The sequence below is a fragment of the Trichosurus vulpecula genome, chromosome 5 (genome assembly GCF_011100635.1).
Source record: "Trichosurus vulpecula isolate mTriVul1 chromosome 5, mTriVul1.pri, whole genome shotgun sequence".
Taxonomy (NCBI): Eukaryota; Metazoa; Chordata; class Mammalia; order Diprotodontia; family Phalangeridae; genus Trichosurus; species Trichosurus vulpecula.
Genome location: NC_050577.1, coordinates 202,678,675 through 202,693,746, shown reverse-complemented (window position 1 = coordinate 202,693,746; position 15,072 = coordinate 202,678,675). Strand labels below are relative to the sequence as shown.

Here is a 15,072-nt window from a genome sequence, read left to right as displayed (position 1 = left end):
TTAGCAAAAACAACCATCACATCTGTTGGATCTGATCTAAGCAACATTCCATAGTTTCTCCCACTCTGCACAGAAGGGTGGGAGGTGGCACCACTGTTTGCATAAAGGAGGGGAGATTGGGTGTGTCCCATACCCCCATTTGATGAAGACATATGATATACTAACAAATGGTGAGATAGAAATGTGTTAAAAAGTTGTTATCATCATATTATCCTTTTAGGAAGTATGAGTACTTTTTTGAGTCAGAAGGAAGTGTTTCATTGGACTAATGGTGATTTTCTACCTGTTTCAGTGATCCTTTTTTTTTTTTTAAACTTCTCAACTCTTTGTAACCTGGCTCATCACTCAACTAGAATTACTTTCTCCCTAAGTTGCCAGTGCTCTGTCGCCGAATCTGATTGACTTTTTTCAACTTTCATCCTTTCTGAACTGTCTGTGTTTTTTTTTTCTCATGATCCCCTCTGCTCCATTGGAAAAAAAAATGGAAAAAACCCTCATGTATTATTAAGCAAAACAAACTCCTACATTGGCCACATCCATAAATATTTTGTATGGCTCATTCTGTTTCTTGAGTCCATCACGTCTCTTGTTAGGTGATAGTCTTCATCATTATTGGGCATCGTGTCATTCTGAGTTAAGTCTTTCAGAGTTGCTTGTCTTTTCATTGTGGTAGTATACATTATTTTCCTGATTCTGCTTACTTCACTCTGCATCAGTTCATCCAGGGCTTCTCCTGTTTCTCTGAAGTTGCCCCATTCATCATTTCTTATGGCACAGTAGTATTCCATTATTTTATTTTTTTGAATGAACAACAAAAGTATTTTATTAAGTGCTTTCTGTTTGCACAGTAAGAAATAGAAAACTAAGATAGTTCCTGCTCTTAAGGAGCTCACATTCTAATCGGGGAGATAATACATATGGAAAATTTCAGCTGCAAATCATATGGAAAGCTCCTGTGGGCCTTATGGTAAAATGACAAAGTAGATGCTAATGCCTCCTTTTTAATGTCATATGAGAAAATTATATCAGTTTCTGATGTAGGACAGTGCCAAGGACTTTGTTGTTCCTAGCTCTCTTTTGGGGGTTTTCAGTAGCTATGGCTGTTGTATCCTAATCTCCCACAATGTCTCACAAACCATCACGCTTTCCAACTTTGCTATCTGTTTCAACTCTACTGTCTTGCATTGGTTGTTTTAGTTGAAATTATTGGTGTCATTTTTGAGACATCCATGTCTTTAACTTCATATACATAGTTTTTTTTATTGCTTAAAATTCTGAACTTAAACACCAAGTTAAACAAGCATTTCCATATATGTTATAAATGGGAGAGGATTGTACATGAAACTGAATCTCTATTATATGGAGCTTGCTTTTCTTTTAAAATATATAATAAATTCAACATGTAGCCTTCAACGTTCCCCCTACTTTGTTATCTGTGATTCCTACTGGCCTTTCTTTTGTTCACTCTCCTCTCTAGACAGCCCCCCTCCCACTCTTGCCCCACTCCCTAGTTAGTTAAATTAAACTGCCATTTTTCCCTTTGAAATGTTTTTCATGTCCATCCTTCTTCCCCATTCCCACTGTCACTGACCTAATTCAGTCCTTTAGTACTAGAAGTTACTGTAATAGTTTATTGTTGGATTCTCTGACTTTAAGTTTTCCTTACTCTTATCTGGGTTATCCATACTACTAACAGACATTTTTGGAAACAAAACTTTCACGTGCTATTACTCTGTTCACATATTTTGTTTCATCTTTTCTAGCATATTAAGTTTAACTCCTTTGCTTGGCTTTCAAGGCCTTGGTGCATCAGTCTGTGCATTATTTCTTACTAACCGCAGTCTTCCTCTGCTGTAGATAGGTTTGTTCCCTCACCTGCTCTGTGCCTCCCCCCATGTTGTTCTCTTCATTTGGAATTCTCCCTTGACCTTCTTGTCCTACATGGTGTATTAAGTCCATGGAATCCCTACCTATCAAGCCTTCCCAGGCTATTCACTTCAGTCTTCGTTGTTTTTCCTTCTTTGTGCTCCTATTTACCTTAAGGTCTAAGCCATAACATTTAGCATTAAACTTGTTTGATAACACGCGTCTTAGGGATTAAGACGTTCCCATAAGTGACTCAGGTGACTAAATTACTATATAAGCACCAGTTTTTTAATATTATTTGAAATATTTCTAAAATGCATCATTGCTGTGTGAGTCAAAATATGAGCTGTATCCTAAAAAAAGATCTTTGAAAAGAAAATAAATATGTGGACATACTGAAAATAACAATGATTTCATGCCTCACTTAGCTTTTATAAGATGAACTAGATTTGAGGGAAGAGCAAGGCCAATCTTCTTTGTATTTCCCTGCTCATTAAACAGGGCGTGTACTGGTTGAGAGCTGGCCTTGGTGTTAGCAGTAGTTTGTTAAGTGCCAGGCACTGTACTAAGCACTGAGTATACAAAGAAAGCAGAAGGTAGTGCTGTCTCTGAAGGACCTCGAAGTCCTGCCTCTGACATATATATCTTTATGACCCTTGGCAGATCACTTAAACTCTCAGTGACCTGGGCAAGTCTGAAAGAAAAAAGTTTTTAAGTCACAAAACAGATGCCAGTGTGCGTTGGTAGAGGAAGTTTTTTTTTATTGGGTAGGTCCCAGTCCCTAAAATATATTGATCATAAATTGATGATTCAAGAAGATCATCATAAAATCAGTTACTATATTGTGGTGAGATACTACAGTTGGGGTTTTGGGTTTTTTTGGTCATCTTCCTCACTTCTAATTGCTCTCTCCTTTATTAGCTCCAGCCTGTTGTAGCTTGAGAGCACATGACTGAGACTTAAAATTTTATGTAAAATAAATTAGTATGCTTTGAGTGAAGCTGTAAGACTTCTATCTTTTAAAACCCAAGTTTCAGTGCATGAGTTTTATTCTAACCATTTCAGTTATTCAGAGGATTTTTTTTTTTTGCTTACTTCTGGAATCTGATTATATAACTGAGGTTATTAAGTAAGATGGGATGCTACTGTACTATGTTATTTCATTCAGTAGTTTGTTTATGTGTTACCTTTGTTTTCTGAGCTAAATTAGCTTTATGGAGTGGAGGGATGGTATGTTATAAGTTCGTCTTCTTCTCTTCTCCATCTCTATTACTTAGGACAGGGCTGAGCACATCTGATCAATATGTTACTGTGAGGTGGTAGTAATCATGTTAGAATATGAGTGTGTGGTATTATCTTTTTGTGGAATATCTTTGATATAATAAAAGTTATGGGTAAAGTATATAATGGTCCAAGCAAGATGTAAGAGTACAGATTGCCTCCAGGTTTATGTTTTTATTGATGTTTTCTGTTCCTTATGTCATCGTAGTTATCTTCAGTATCTCTCCCATTTCCTCTCCTCCTCCCAGAGAGCCATCCCAAATAACATATAGTATTTTTTAAAGAGAAAAAAAAAGCACAACTGATTGTTTCATTGAAAAAGTGTAACATTGTGCAATATCCACAAAGGGTATGTGTTGAGCGGTCCTCTTACACCTCTTCCTTCGCGTCATGCTTGATCTTTATAATTTTGTTACATTAACTTTTTTTATGTGATCGTTCTTTCCATTTACATTGTCGTCATTATGTGAGTTGTTTTCTTAGTTGTGCTTACTTTACTCTACATCAGCTTATGTAGAACTTTCCATGCTTCTCTGTATTTATCATATACATTATTTCTTACAGCACAATAATATTCCATCACATTCACGTACCACAGTTTATTTAGGCATTCCTCAATCAGTAGGCATCTACTCACACCCCCCTCCCCCACCTCCGTCCCCCACTTCTTTGCTATTACAAAAAAAGGTGCTATAAATATTTTGGTGTATATGGGGACTTTCTTCTTATGGATGGCTTCCTTAAGATATGATCCCAGTAGTGAAGTCTCTGGTTCAAAGTATATGGACATTTTAGTCACTTTGTGTGCGATTTCACAGTGGACCTATCATTCTAGCATGGAGTATTTCCTGTGTTGAGTGAATAATAGTATTGTCAATACTCAGTGCAACAATGAATATTGCCATTTTTTGTCATCTTTGCCAATTTGCAAAGTGTGAATTGAGACTTCAGGATTGTTTTGATTTACATTTTCACATTATTAGTTATTTGGAGCATTCTTTCATGTGGTTGTGAATATTTTGCAATTCCCCTTTTTATAACTGTTTGTTTATATCCTTTGGCCACTTACCTATTCAGGAATCCTTTATTCTTTAGTCAAGACAAGGTTGGGCTTTATGGGGCAATTTAGGGAAAATATAACTAGAACATGTAGACAGTGGGTATGGAGAGCACAAGGATTTTGTCTTCATCCATAGAAAGTAAAGTGGCATCCATTTAGAACTGTAAGAGACCTTAGACATTGACCCTAAAGGAAATGAGAAAACAAAGACCCAGTGAGATCCAATGACACATTCATGGTCGCACAGCTTTTGGGTTGGATAATGGAACCTAGGTCTTCTGACTCCTAGTCTAGTTCTCTTTCTATTAAATCAGTTTGTTGTCCTGTCCCATTCCAGTTCCTTACTTCAGCCTTGTGTAGTACACTCACTAGTCAGTTTTTTAGGTTGGTTTTTACCTCTGGTAAAGCTCAACTCTTTTACCCTTGTTGGATAAGGTTAGTCATAGGTTCCCCACTGTCCCCATGGCATAGACACTGCCGCCATCCCTGACAAGTGTGAACATCATACGTCATTCAATGCTATAGTTTCTACCCCAGGTAAGAAAAGGATCACAGTATGTCTGTCTTTGTGTATGTTTCAGGATTATTGCTCAGAGTTTTAAGCCCTTAGAGGTTAAAAATAGTTTTTGACTATTGAATGATGTTATACACATATGGGAGCTAATACATTTTCATATTATTTAAGTATAAGATATTGTTTGTTGCTTATATATTTCTTTGGTTTGCCATTAAAGGGAATTGCAGCTTTTGTGATTGTACCCATAACTAGAAAGTAACCAGTAGGTAATTTTTTTCTTTTTTAAGTTTTTTATTTTTAGTGGAAAAATTCTGTTTCAGGGTGTACTGTTATCTGAAGAAGAGGTGTTTGAACTTGTTCCTGATGATGAGAGACAGTGTTCAGCTTGCAGAACTACATGCTTTCTCTCTGCTCTTACTTGTTCCTGTAACCCTGATCGGCTTGTTTGTCTCTACCATCCTGCTGACTTGTGCCCTTGCCCCATGCAGAAGAAATGTCTTAGGTATGGAAAAAAGTCATCTTCTTTTAAGCTCTCTGCCTTCTTCTTGTTTGGTAAAATTGTAGGAATCTGCAAACACAGCTAGAAAGATGGAAATAAAATTTTAAAGATGTTAGATAACCTAAAAAGTTAAAAATCCAGGCAGAAAGTTAGAAAGATAGCTATAAACTTACAAACATACCAAAAAAGTGAGACATCTAATGAAAGGGTTACAAATTGAGTGGGGAACCTACAAACCCAGCCAGAGGGAGCATGGTGGCACAATGGATGGAATGCTAGATCTGGAGTTAGGAAGACCTGAGTTAAATTTGTCCTCCGACATTTATTAGGTATGTGACCCTGGGCAGCTCACTGAACTTCTGTCTGCCTCAGTTTCCTCATCTGTAAAATGGGGCCCTACCACAAGGTTGTGGGGAGGATCTAATGAGATAAAATTTGTAATGTACTCAACCAACCTTAAAGTGTTCTGTGAATGCTAGTTATTATTACATTTATTATTAAGATTATTAAATTGGCAGACCAGCTGGAAACCTACAAAAATAGCTAGAAAGCTGAAATTCTAGCAAGAAAGCTGCAAATACAACTAGAAAAATGGAGACCTATGTATATAGAAGTCTACAAACATAATTGTATAGCTGAAAAGCCCTCTTATCGTAATGATTACTTGCTAAATTTCTAGAAAATAGAAGTGTATTTTCTCATCAGTTTCTCCTGTTCTGCCATTCCCATAAATTTTGTTCTGATCTTGGAAGCTAAAATTTAGCCTTTTAGCCTCATAAGATGTTTATTATGTTTCTTCTTCTCCTTATGGCATTCATCTAGAGCAGGCTGCCATTCCTCTGCCTCTTGTATTCTTCTTATATTGGTTAAACATGTAGGCCTTAGTTTCCTTCAATTTGTTAGAATTTTTGAAGTTTTTGCTGTTATGTCTTTTCACTAGGTACCGGTATCCATTGGAAGACCTTCCTTCTCTCTTGTATGGTGTTAAAGTCAGAGCACAGTCCTATGACACTTGGGTCAGTCGTGTTACAGAGGCATTGTCTGCAAGCCTCAACCACAAGAAAGGTTAGGTTTCCTTCTATTATAAACCAATAGAAGAAGGATTATTTCTCTAGTACAGGACTTACGCATTGGTTATCTCTTGCAGAATCATTTTCCAAAGGACACAATGGGTGGGATGAGACTCTAGTTTTTTTCTTTTTTAAAAGCCCTCCCAGACCACCAGGAGAAGTTTGAACCCTTTTGAAGTTTGTGATGAACGGATTGGCTAAGAATGAAATGACCTTCTCTGTGGGAGTGGGTATCTAGAAGAAAAAGTTGACATCTTTAACCTTTTTATGTCATGGATCCCTTTGGCAGATTAATGAAGCCTATGGCCTGCTTCTCAAAATAACAGTTTAAAATAATTTTAAAAATGTATTAAAATGAACATTTGAAACAAAATTATAAAAATATTAAAAAAAGCCAAATTCATGGACCCCAGGTGAAAAACCTTGGCTTTGGATCAATGATTCGCATTAGATGTAAGGTTCTCTTTGGGTGATGATTGTCCTCAGCATACTGATACAGAAGGCAGATTGGAAGAAAAAGAAGTTTCTTACATGGGAGAAATTACAGCACAGAAGAATAAGCATCTAGTGAATTATTTTTATTGGGCTGGTAAGATTTTCACAGCGGCAACTTGCCGATACTAAAAGATGATTGTCCTGTGTAGAATTGGGGTTAAGATTTTAAAGTTGCTTTTAAAACTGGTTTCATAGTGTTGTCAGAGCATTTTAAAATATTATTATTAATATTATTATACTTATTTAAAAATAATATTTTATTTTTTTCCCGAGTTACATGTAAAGACAATTTTTTTGCATTCATCTTTTAAGATTCTGAGTTCCAAATTCTCTCCCTTCCCCCCGAAGACATTAAGCAATTTGATATAGGTTATACATGTGTGAAACATCTCCATATTAGTCATATTGTGAAAGAAGACATAGATCAAAAAAGAAAAAGACACACAAAAAATAAAGTGAAAAATAGTATGCTTCAATCTGCATTCAGACTCCAGCAGTTCTTTCTCTGGATGTGGATAGCATTTTTCATCATGAGTCCTTTGGATCATTGTATTGCTGAGAAACAGCCAAGTCATTCACAGTTGATCATCATACAATATTGCTGTTATTGTGTACCATGTTCTGGTTCTGATCACTTCACTTTGCATCAGTTCGTGTAAGTCTTTCCAGGTTTTTCTGAACTCATCCTGCTCATCATTTCTTCTAGCACAATAGTATTCCATTACAATCATATACCACAACTTGTTCAGCCATTCCCCAGTTGATGGGCATCCCCTCAATTTCCAGTTCTTTGCTACCACAAAAAGAGCAACTATAAATATTTTTATACAAATAGATCCTTTCCCCCTTCCCCTTTTTTAAAATCTCTTTGGGATACAGACATAGTAGGGGTATTGCTTGATCAAAAGGTGTGCACAGTTTTATAGTCCTTTGCATATAGTTCCGAATTGACCTCCAGAATGGTTGGATAAGTTCACAGCTCCACCAGCAGTGCATCAGTGTCTTACTTTTCCCACATCCCCTCCAACATTCATCATTTTCCTTTTCTGTTTGCATAGCTTTTTGTTTATGTTGCAGATGTGATCGAATTGAGAGTGATGTTGGAAGATGCTGAAGACAGGAAGTATCCAGAGAATGATCTATTTAGAAAACTCAGGGATGCTGTGAAGGAAGCGGAGACTTGTGCTTCAGTGGCTCAGTTACTTTTGAGCAAAAAACAAAAACACAGGTAAGAGTAAAGAATGGCTGGCTCATTTGTGCATGATCTTTTCAATCATTTAATAGTTTTTCTCACCTTTGTGCCCTGTTCACCATAATCAGTCCTTCAGTATTTTGCATTTATGTTCATTGAACATGAGTTTTTACACATTGCTGTTGGCTTTTTTAACTCTTTCAGATCTAGGTTTTCCTTCTTTTGGAAACTCATTGTGTACATAATCCTCTAGAATGGAAGAAACAGATGTCCCCCCCCATTCCCCACCCTGATACTTATATTACATCTAGAACCTGGCCAACAAAATGGCAGAATGAGAGGTCATAAGAAAGTCTTGTGTCCTAATGCCCTCTTCAAGAATAGTGGTGAACACCCTCAGGTTTAAAGGTAACAAAAGATCTTCAAAGACAATAGCCATTCAGAACAGGAGAATGAGGAGTAAACAAAATGAACAAGGAAGAAAAATAACTGAATAAATATTATGGATTAAAATAATGTGAAGAAAATATGCTTGGGGTTGGGGGAGAGTAACATCAACAGTGTTCCAAGAAGTGAATCTAGAACTTGTATGGTACACTTCAAATTGGATAACAAATACTCTAAGGTAAGTAAAGAAGGAATTATTATTAGTTTGAAAGGATTTGATACTAGTAAAGGGAGAAGAGATGTTATCAGTTTTTTAAAAATTGCAAAATAAGGAGAGAACTGTGGATATTTAAAAAAAACGAAATTCATGAGAAATAGAATTGTTCTACCAGTTGAGGAAATGCACCCATTCTCCATTTGTTGGAGGTTGATGGACTAGGGTGCAGAATGCTATACATATACTGTTAGACAGTCACACTGTTGGGTGGTTTTGCTTAACTTTGTCATCAGAAAGGGCTCATTGGCTCTGTGTGTGTGTGCGTGTGTGCGTGTGGTGGTGGTGGTCTCTGCAGGAGCAACTGCAATCTTAAGAACATATGGCATCAGTAATAATTTAAAGAAACCAAATCAAAGGTCAACTAATCTGTAAGGCTTGATAACTTTGTAAGCAAAAATCATGCAACTGGAGGACAGTGAACAGGAGGGAGAACTTGAGTCACTGAATTACTAGAACAAAGTGGGTAGAGAGAATCTGGACATATTTCTAGAAATCACTCAAGAAAATTTCCCAGAATAATTGAAGTTAAGGGTCAGACCTTATGGATACAAAAAATCCACCAGATGTCAGGAAGAGTGAATGTCCGATTCAACTCACAAAAAGATAACCAGATAACAGAAATTCTTTGCTATGTTTTTCTTCTAAATTTGATCTTTGTTCTCTTAAGTAAATACTCTGACTTATATGCACACAACTGAGAACCAGCCTAGGTAAAATTTTTAAAAAGGTAGGTAATATAATCAAAAAGAAGAGAAAGAATAACCAGAGTACCGATAATAAAAATGACAAGGAGGAAGGGACAATGAAGAAAAGTAAAGAAAATTACTACAGATCTACATATATTTTTCTTCATTATGTGTGTTTGTGTACACACACACACAATGAATGAAGAAAAAGGAAATTATTACATATATGTATATATGTGAGTATTTGTGTGTGTGTATACACATTCACATATATACACATGATCCCAATTAGATCTCAGCAAGTTGAGAATACAATGAAAATAGGTGTCCATCTGTTAAAATATGAATATCTCCCCAAGCTCTTTAGCTGGTAAAACAGGAAATACATAACCTGAATAAACCAGTTTCAGGAAGAAAAATTGAATGGGTCATTAATGAATAGCCTTGTTTGAGGAAAAAAAAATCCCACTGGGACCAGATGGATTCACAGATGAAATCTAGTAGGCATTTAAAGAACAAATTGTGTCTATGCTAAATAAATTTTTAATTTTTAAAATTTTGTATTTTTCCCCAATTACATGTAAAAACAACTTTAACATTTGTTTTGAAGTTATGAGTTTCAAATTCTTTCCCTCCCTGCCCCGCTATTCTCTTCTCTCCTCCCCCCGACATTGAGAAGGCAAGCAATTTGGTATAGATTATACATTTGCACTCATGCAAAACACATTTCCATGTTAGTCTAAATAAACTTCTAAAAAAGAGACATAGATGTCACTCTGCCCACTCTGTTCTGTCGGACAAATATTGTTTTGATCCCCAAACCAGGGAAAGAAAGGCAGAGAAAAATAACCTTTATCATTAATGAAAATCACAGCAATTTATAAAATAATTATTCCTTATGGTCAAGTTGGATTTATACAAAAGCTGCATGGATGGTTCAATATTAGGGAAAAAATGAGCATAATTACTTGTATCAGTAATCATGATTTTTATTATTTTAATTATAATTAATAACTATGTGTCTCTATCAGTAGATGTTGGAAAATAGACAAACCTATTTATGTAAAAAATATTCAAAAGTATAAGCATAGGAATTGAAATAGCTTTCCTTAAGCCAGGAGAAACCTTAGAATCTTTCACAAAAATCTCCCTATTCTCATTAATATTATTTGACAGAATATAATGCCCCAAGGGCAAGGACTGTTCCAATTTTGTTTTTGTATCTCTAGCACAGAGGCTGGAAAGTATGAGGGGCTTAATAAATGTTGGCTGATTGAGAAATATCGTTCTAGAAATGCTAGTTTTAACAAGGCAAGAGGAATAGATTAAAAGAGTAAACTTGATTTAAGATAATGCTTAACTATCTCTGTGGAAAGTATGCTTTATTTAGAAAATCCAGGAGGGTTTAAAAAGCATTGAAATAACTTCAGCATAGTATAGAAATACAAAAGAAAACAATTGCCAGTATTGAACCAACGCCTGCCCCCAAATTAAGAGGAATGCCATTCAGCATAAAAGTTTATTAAATATCTGAAAGGTAGTCTACCAACACACTTATTTTATAGATTGTTGTTGATTTGAAAGCCATATATATGTATATATCACTGTATATAGTAGATAGAGTACTGGCTTTGAAGTTCACATGACTTAGGTTTTCACATCCTTCCTCTGACATAAGCTGGCTATGATTCTAGTTAAGTCACCTAAACTCTTAATCTTCCTAAATAGCTCTTTAAGAGCAAAAATTGCAGAAACCACCAGTCTATATTGGTAGAAGTAAAATTTGCTCTTAAAAAGTTCTGCTTGAATAAAGTTACAGGTCATGGCCAAAGTGTGTGTGTCTGTGCATGTCTGACTATAAAACAAATGCTTTAGAAATAAAGTTAGAACAGGGCTGTCCAACCTTAGATTTTTATTGAAACGATAGACAATATATTTTGATTTGCCATTTTAGTGAGAGCTCTGGGGTAACTCAGCTTCATTTACTAAAGCGTTTATGTAAATTTCTATACTTGTGGAGTTAGAACATTCAAGAGGTACTTTAGTGTTTTCCTCTATTCCTTTTTTTAAAAAACTATTGCTGTGGCTAGCATTTTTAGAGCTATGCAGGTGATATTAATTAGAGTGTGCAGCCTTGCCTTTTCCCTGTCCTTATTGGGAAGGATTCAGTGCTTTTAGTTAGGTTTAGTTAATGTAGCTCAGTGACAATACTAACAAAATTTACCTATAGATTTAATTTCATACAATTTAATTTGTATTACTTTTAGTAGCTTTGCTTCTAGGAATGCATACAAATTATAAAATTCATATGAAAGAAAAGGTCAGGACTATCAAGGGAAATTATGAAAAAGGAAAAGGATTATTAAACTACTAGATCTCAGATTATAAAGTTGAAATTTTCAAAATAATCTAGTACCAGAATAGAAAATTTAAAGATAGATTAGTTGAATAGTTTAGATGTTAATGTTAGAACCAGATACATATAGTGCTTGTGTTTAGTAAATCCATAATTACCAAATACTGGGTAAAATAATCATTAATCTACAAAACTATTGGGAAAATAAGATGTCATTTTCGTAAATTGACAGCAGATTAGCATGTCACACCATTTATCACAATAAATTCCAAATAGTACTTTGAGCAAAATATTTTTAAAGATTATAAACTAATATAATAGAATGAGATATTTTTCATAGCTGTAGAGAGGGGATATATTCAGTTGTGACTCAAAGGAATGAGACAAAACAGATGAATTCAGTTATATTAAAATGAAAATCTTTGTAACAACAAAGTGCTCTATTCAGAAGAAAAAAAATTGTTCAGAAAATATTTGTATGTTAGACATTTTTGATAAAAGTTCATATCCAAAATTTGTCAGGATTTGACATGCACATAGTGAATAGGAGACATTTTGCAGTTGATAAAGACAAGAAGAGGTAGTTCATTCATTGTATTTGTATTTCCAGTGCCTAGTATAGTGCCTTGTACACAGGTGCCTAATGCTTGATGATTGATTCTTGAAAAAAAAAACCCCAAAGTAGCAGCATACATTTTAATAAATGTTCCATTTCAGAGAAATACAAAATAAAATAATTCTTAGATTCCATCTAACACCCATCAGCTGGCACATAGTAGGTGTTAATAAATCCCTGTTGATTGAAATTGATAAAGCTATAAAGGAGGGAGGATAAAGGAAAAAGGAGGGAGTTTCCAGGCCAGGAGTTTGCTACACTGATGAAATCACTGTTCTTCCTACCTTCTCTACCCCAAGTTATGGTCCACATTCTTTGTTTTGGAGTTTTTCCAATAAATAAGAGAAGTTTATGGGCACAAGGATAATCATTTATGATAATTTGGTTTCATTTAGTTTTTTATTTTTCTGTTTTGGTTTATATATTTGAATACTTGTATTCGTTAACATTAAACTAAAGTAAAATTAGAAAATTAATAAAAATATGTATATGTCCTAAGAATAGCGTATTGAGAAACAAAAAGTGTACTAGGTAGATAGGGACGTATATAGGGCATGTTGTTAAGTGTAAAAGACAGTCCCTATTTAACAACAAACAAGAAAACCTTTTCCCCTTATTTGTTAATAAGGGTTTTCCTCTTTCCTATCAATAGATTTGTTTGTATTTCCAAATTTATTAAAAAAAATTTCTGATGGAATTGAAAATGATCAGGAGAATGTCAAGGTTTATCCACTCTATGATGCTGGCATGCCAGAGGGCAGGAAGCAAAGATGACTAGAACATGAGGAAGAAAGACTTAAATCTTTGAAGGATTTAGCTGAGGGAAAATTAGAGATTTATTGCTCTAACTTGAACAGCCTAATTAGCACATGGTATGTCTATGGACAGTCGGTCTGTCAACAAGCATTTAAGTGCCTACTATGTTGCTAGATACTGTACTTAATGGAGAAAAGAAAGGCCTACTTTGTGAAGAGCTCACAGTCTAATGGGGGAGGTAACATGCAAATAACTATGTACAAAAAAAGGTCAGTACAAGATAAGTTGGAGATAATAAACATGGGAAAGGCATTAGATTTGAGGGGGATCAGAAAGGCTTCTTGTAGAAAGTAGGATTTCTGCTGGGATTTAAAAGGAGCCAGGAAAGCCATGAGATAGAAGTGAGGAGGGAGAGCATTCCAGGCATGAAGCATGGCCAATAAAAAAATGCACAGAGTCTTGAGACAGACTCTTGTTCAGGGAACAAGGAAGTCATACACTGGATCTCAGAGTATGTGGGGCAAGGAGTAAGATGTAAGAAGACTGAAAAGATAAGAGTGGGTAAGGTTATGAAGGAGTGAAAGGGGAAGGGAAAAAACATATAGTGCCTACTGTGTGCCAAGCGTTATGCTGATAAGCACTCTTTACACATATCTCATTTGATCCTCACAATGATGTGAGGTAGTGGGAGTCTATTATTATCCTATTTTTACAGTTGAGGAAACTGAGGTAAACAGAGTTTAAATCAATGTGTTTGAAGCTGCATTTGAACTCCTCTTCCTGACTCCAGGCCCGGTGTTGTGTTCACTGTGCCACCAGCTGCCTGAAGTGCTTTGAATACTAGATAAGAGGATTTTATATTTTACCCTGCAAGTGATGAGAGAGCATTGGAGTTGGGGCAATGAGAAGAGAGCGTATGGAATGACTGCTAAGGAGCATGAGATCAATAATAGTTACTATAGTTAATAGAACCTTGAGAAGAGAAGGTAGGAAACAATTTCTAAGGGGCATTGTGTAGATAAAGTTAATAACATAATTAATGCCTGTATCTTAGGTTTTTCATTCATGAAGTATGGATAACAATACTTGTACCTCCTACAGCCTGGAAGGATGGTGGTGTCTTTGACAGAAAATGGAAATTTTAGATATATTAAGATGTCTTGATGACATCAAGTTTGAGATATCCAACAGGCAATTAGTGACATAAGACTGAAGCTAAGGAGAGATAACTGATTTTATAGAGACAACTGGGAGTCATCCGCATGGCGATGGTAGATAAAGCTGGCAGAACTGATGAGGTTACCAAGAGAGAGAATATAGAAGCAAAAGAGGAGACCCAGCACAGAACCTTGGGGATCACATACAGTTTATTGACATCCACAACTGGCCTCCAAGGAGAATTAAGAGTGGTTAGTCAGAAAGAACTTACTATGTGCCAGGTACTTTGCTAAGTGCAGAGAATAAAAAGAAAGGTAAAAACATAATGGCTGCTCTCAAAGAGCTCACATTGTAATGGCCAAGACAGCATGTAATTACATATATATAAGACATATAGAATTCAAGGGGAAGGCGCTAGCAGTGAGGAGGGGAAGGATGGAGAATTGGGAAAAGTTTGTAGAGGGTGGGTTTTGAACTGAGTTTAGAAGCCAGGGGATAGAGGTGAGAACATTCCGGGCATGGGGGGACATGCAGAGTGAGCAGAGGTAGTGTTGTGTTCTAGAAGAAGCAAAAAGACCAGTTTTGCTAAGTGTGTGCTGGGGACTAAAGTGTAGGAAAGGTACAAAGGAGTCGAGTTGTGAAGGACTTTTAAAAGATTTCATATTTGATTCTGGAAGTAATAGGGAGCTACTGGAGTTGATTGAGAAAGAGGTGGCAGTGATATGGTCAGACCTGCATTATGGGAAAATCACTTTGGCATCTGAGTGGAGAGAGACTTGAGGCAAGGAGAATGCTGTTGTAATAGTCTAGTTGTGAGGTGATGAGACCCTACACAAGGGTGGTGACTGTGAAGGGA

At 35.8% G+C, this 15,072-nt stretch overlaps 1 protein-coding gene across 1 annotated transcript in view; it reads left to right on the top strand.

Annotated features, from left to right (window-relative positions):
* The window catches only part of KDM5A (lysine demethylase 5A), a 106,062-nt gene that overhangs the window by 45,508 nt on the left and 45,482 nt on the right, over nucleotides 1-15,072 (top strand). The window contains exons 15-17 of the mRNA XM_036758862.1: nucleotides 5,045-5,226; nucleotides 6,164-6,288; nucleotides 7,866-8,016. Of these exons, the coding sequence (XP_036614757.1) occupies nucleotides 5,045-5,226; nucleotides 6,164-6,288; nucleotides 7,866-8,016 (458 nt within the window). The remainder of the gene's footprint in view (nucleotides 1-5,044; nucleotides 5,227-6,163; nucleotides 6,289-7,865; nucleotides 8,017-15,072) is intronic.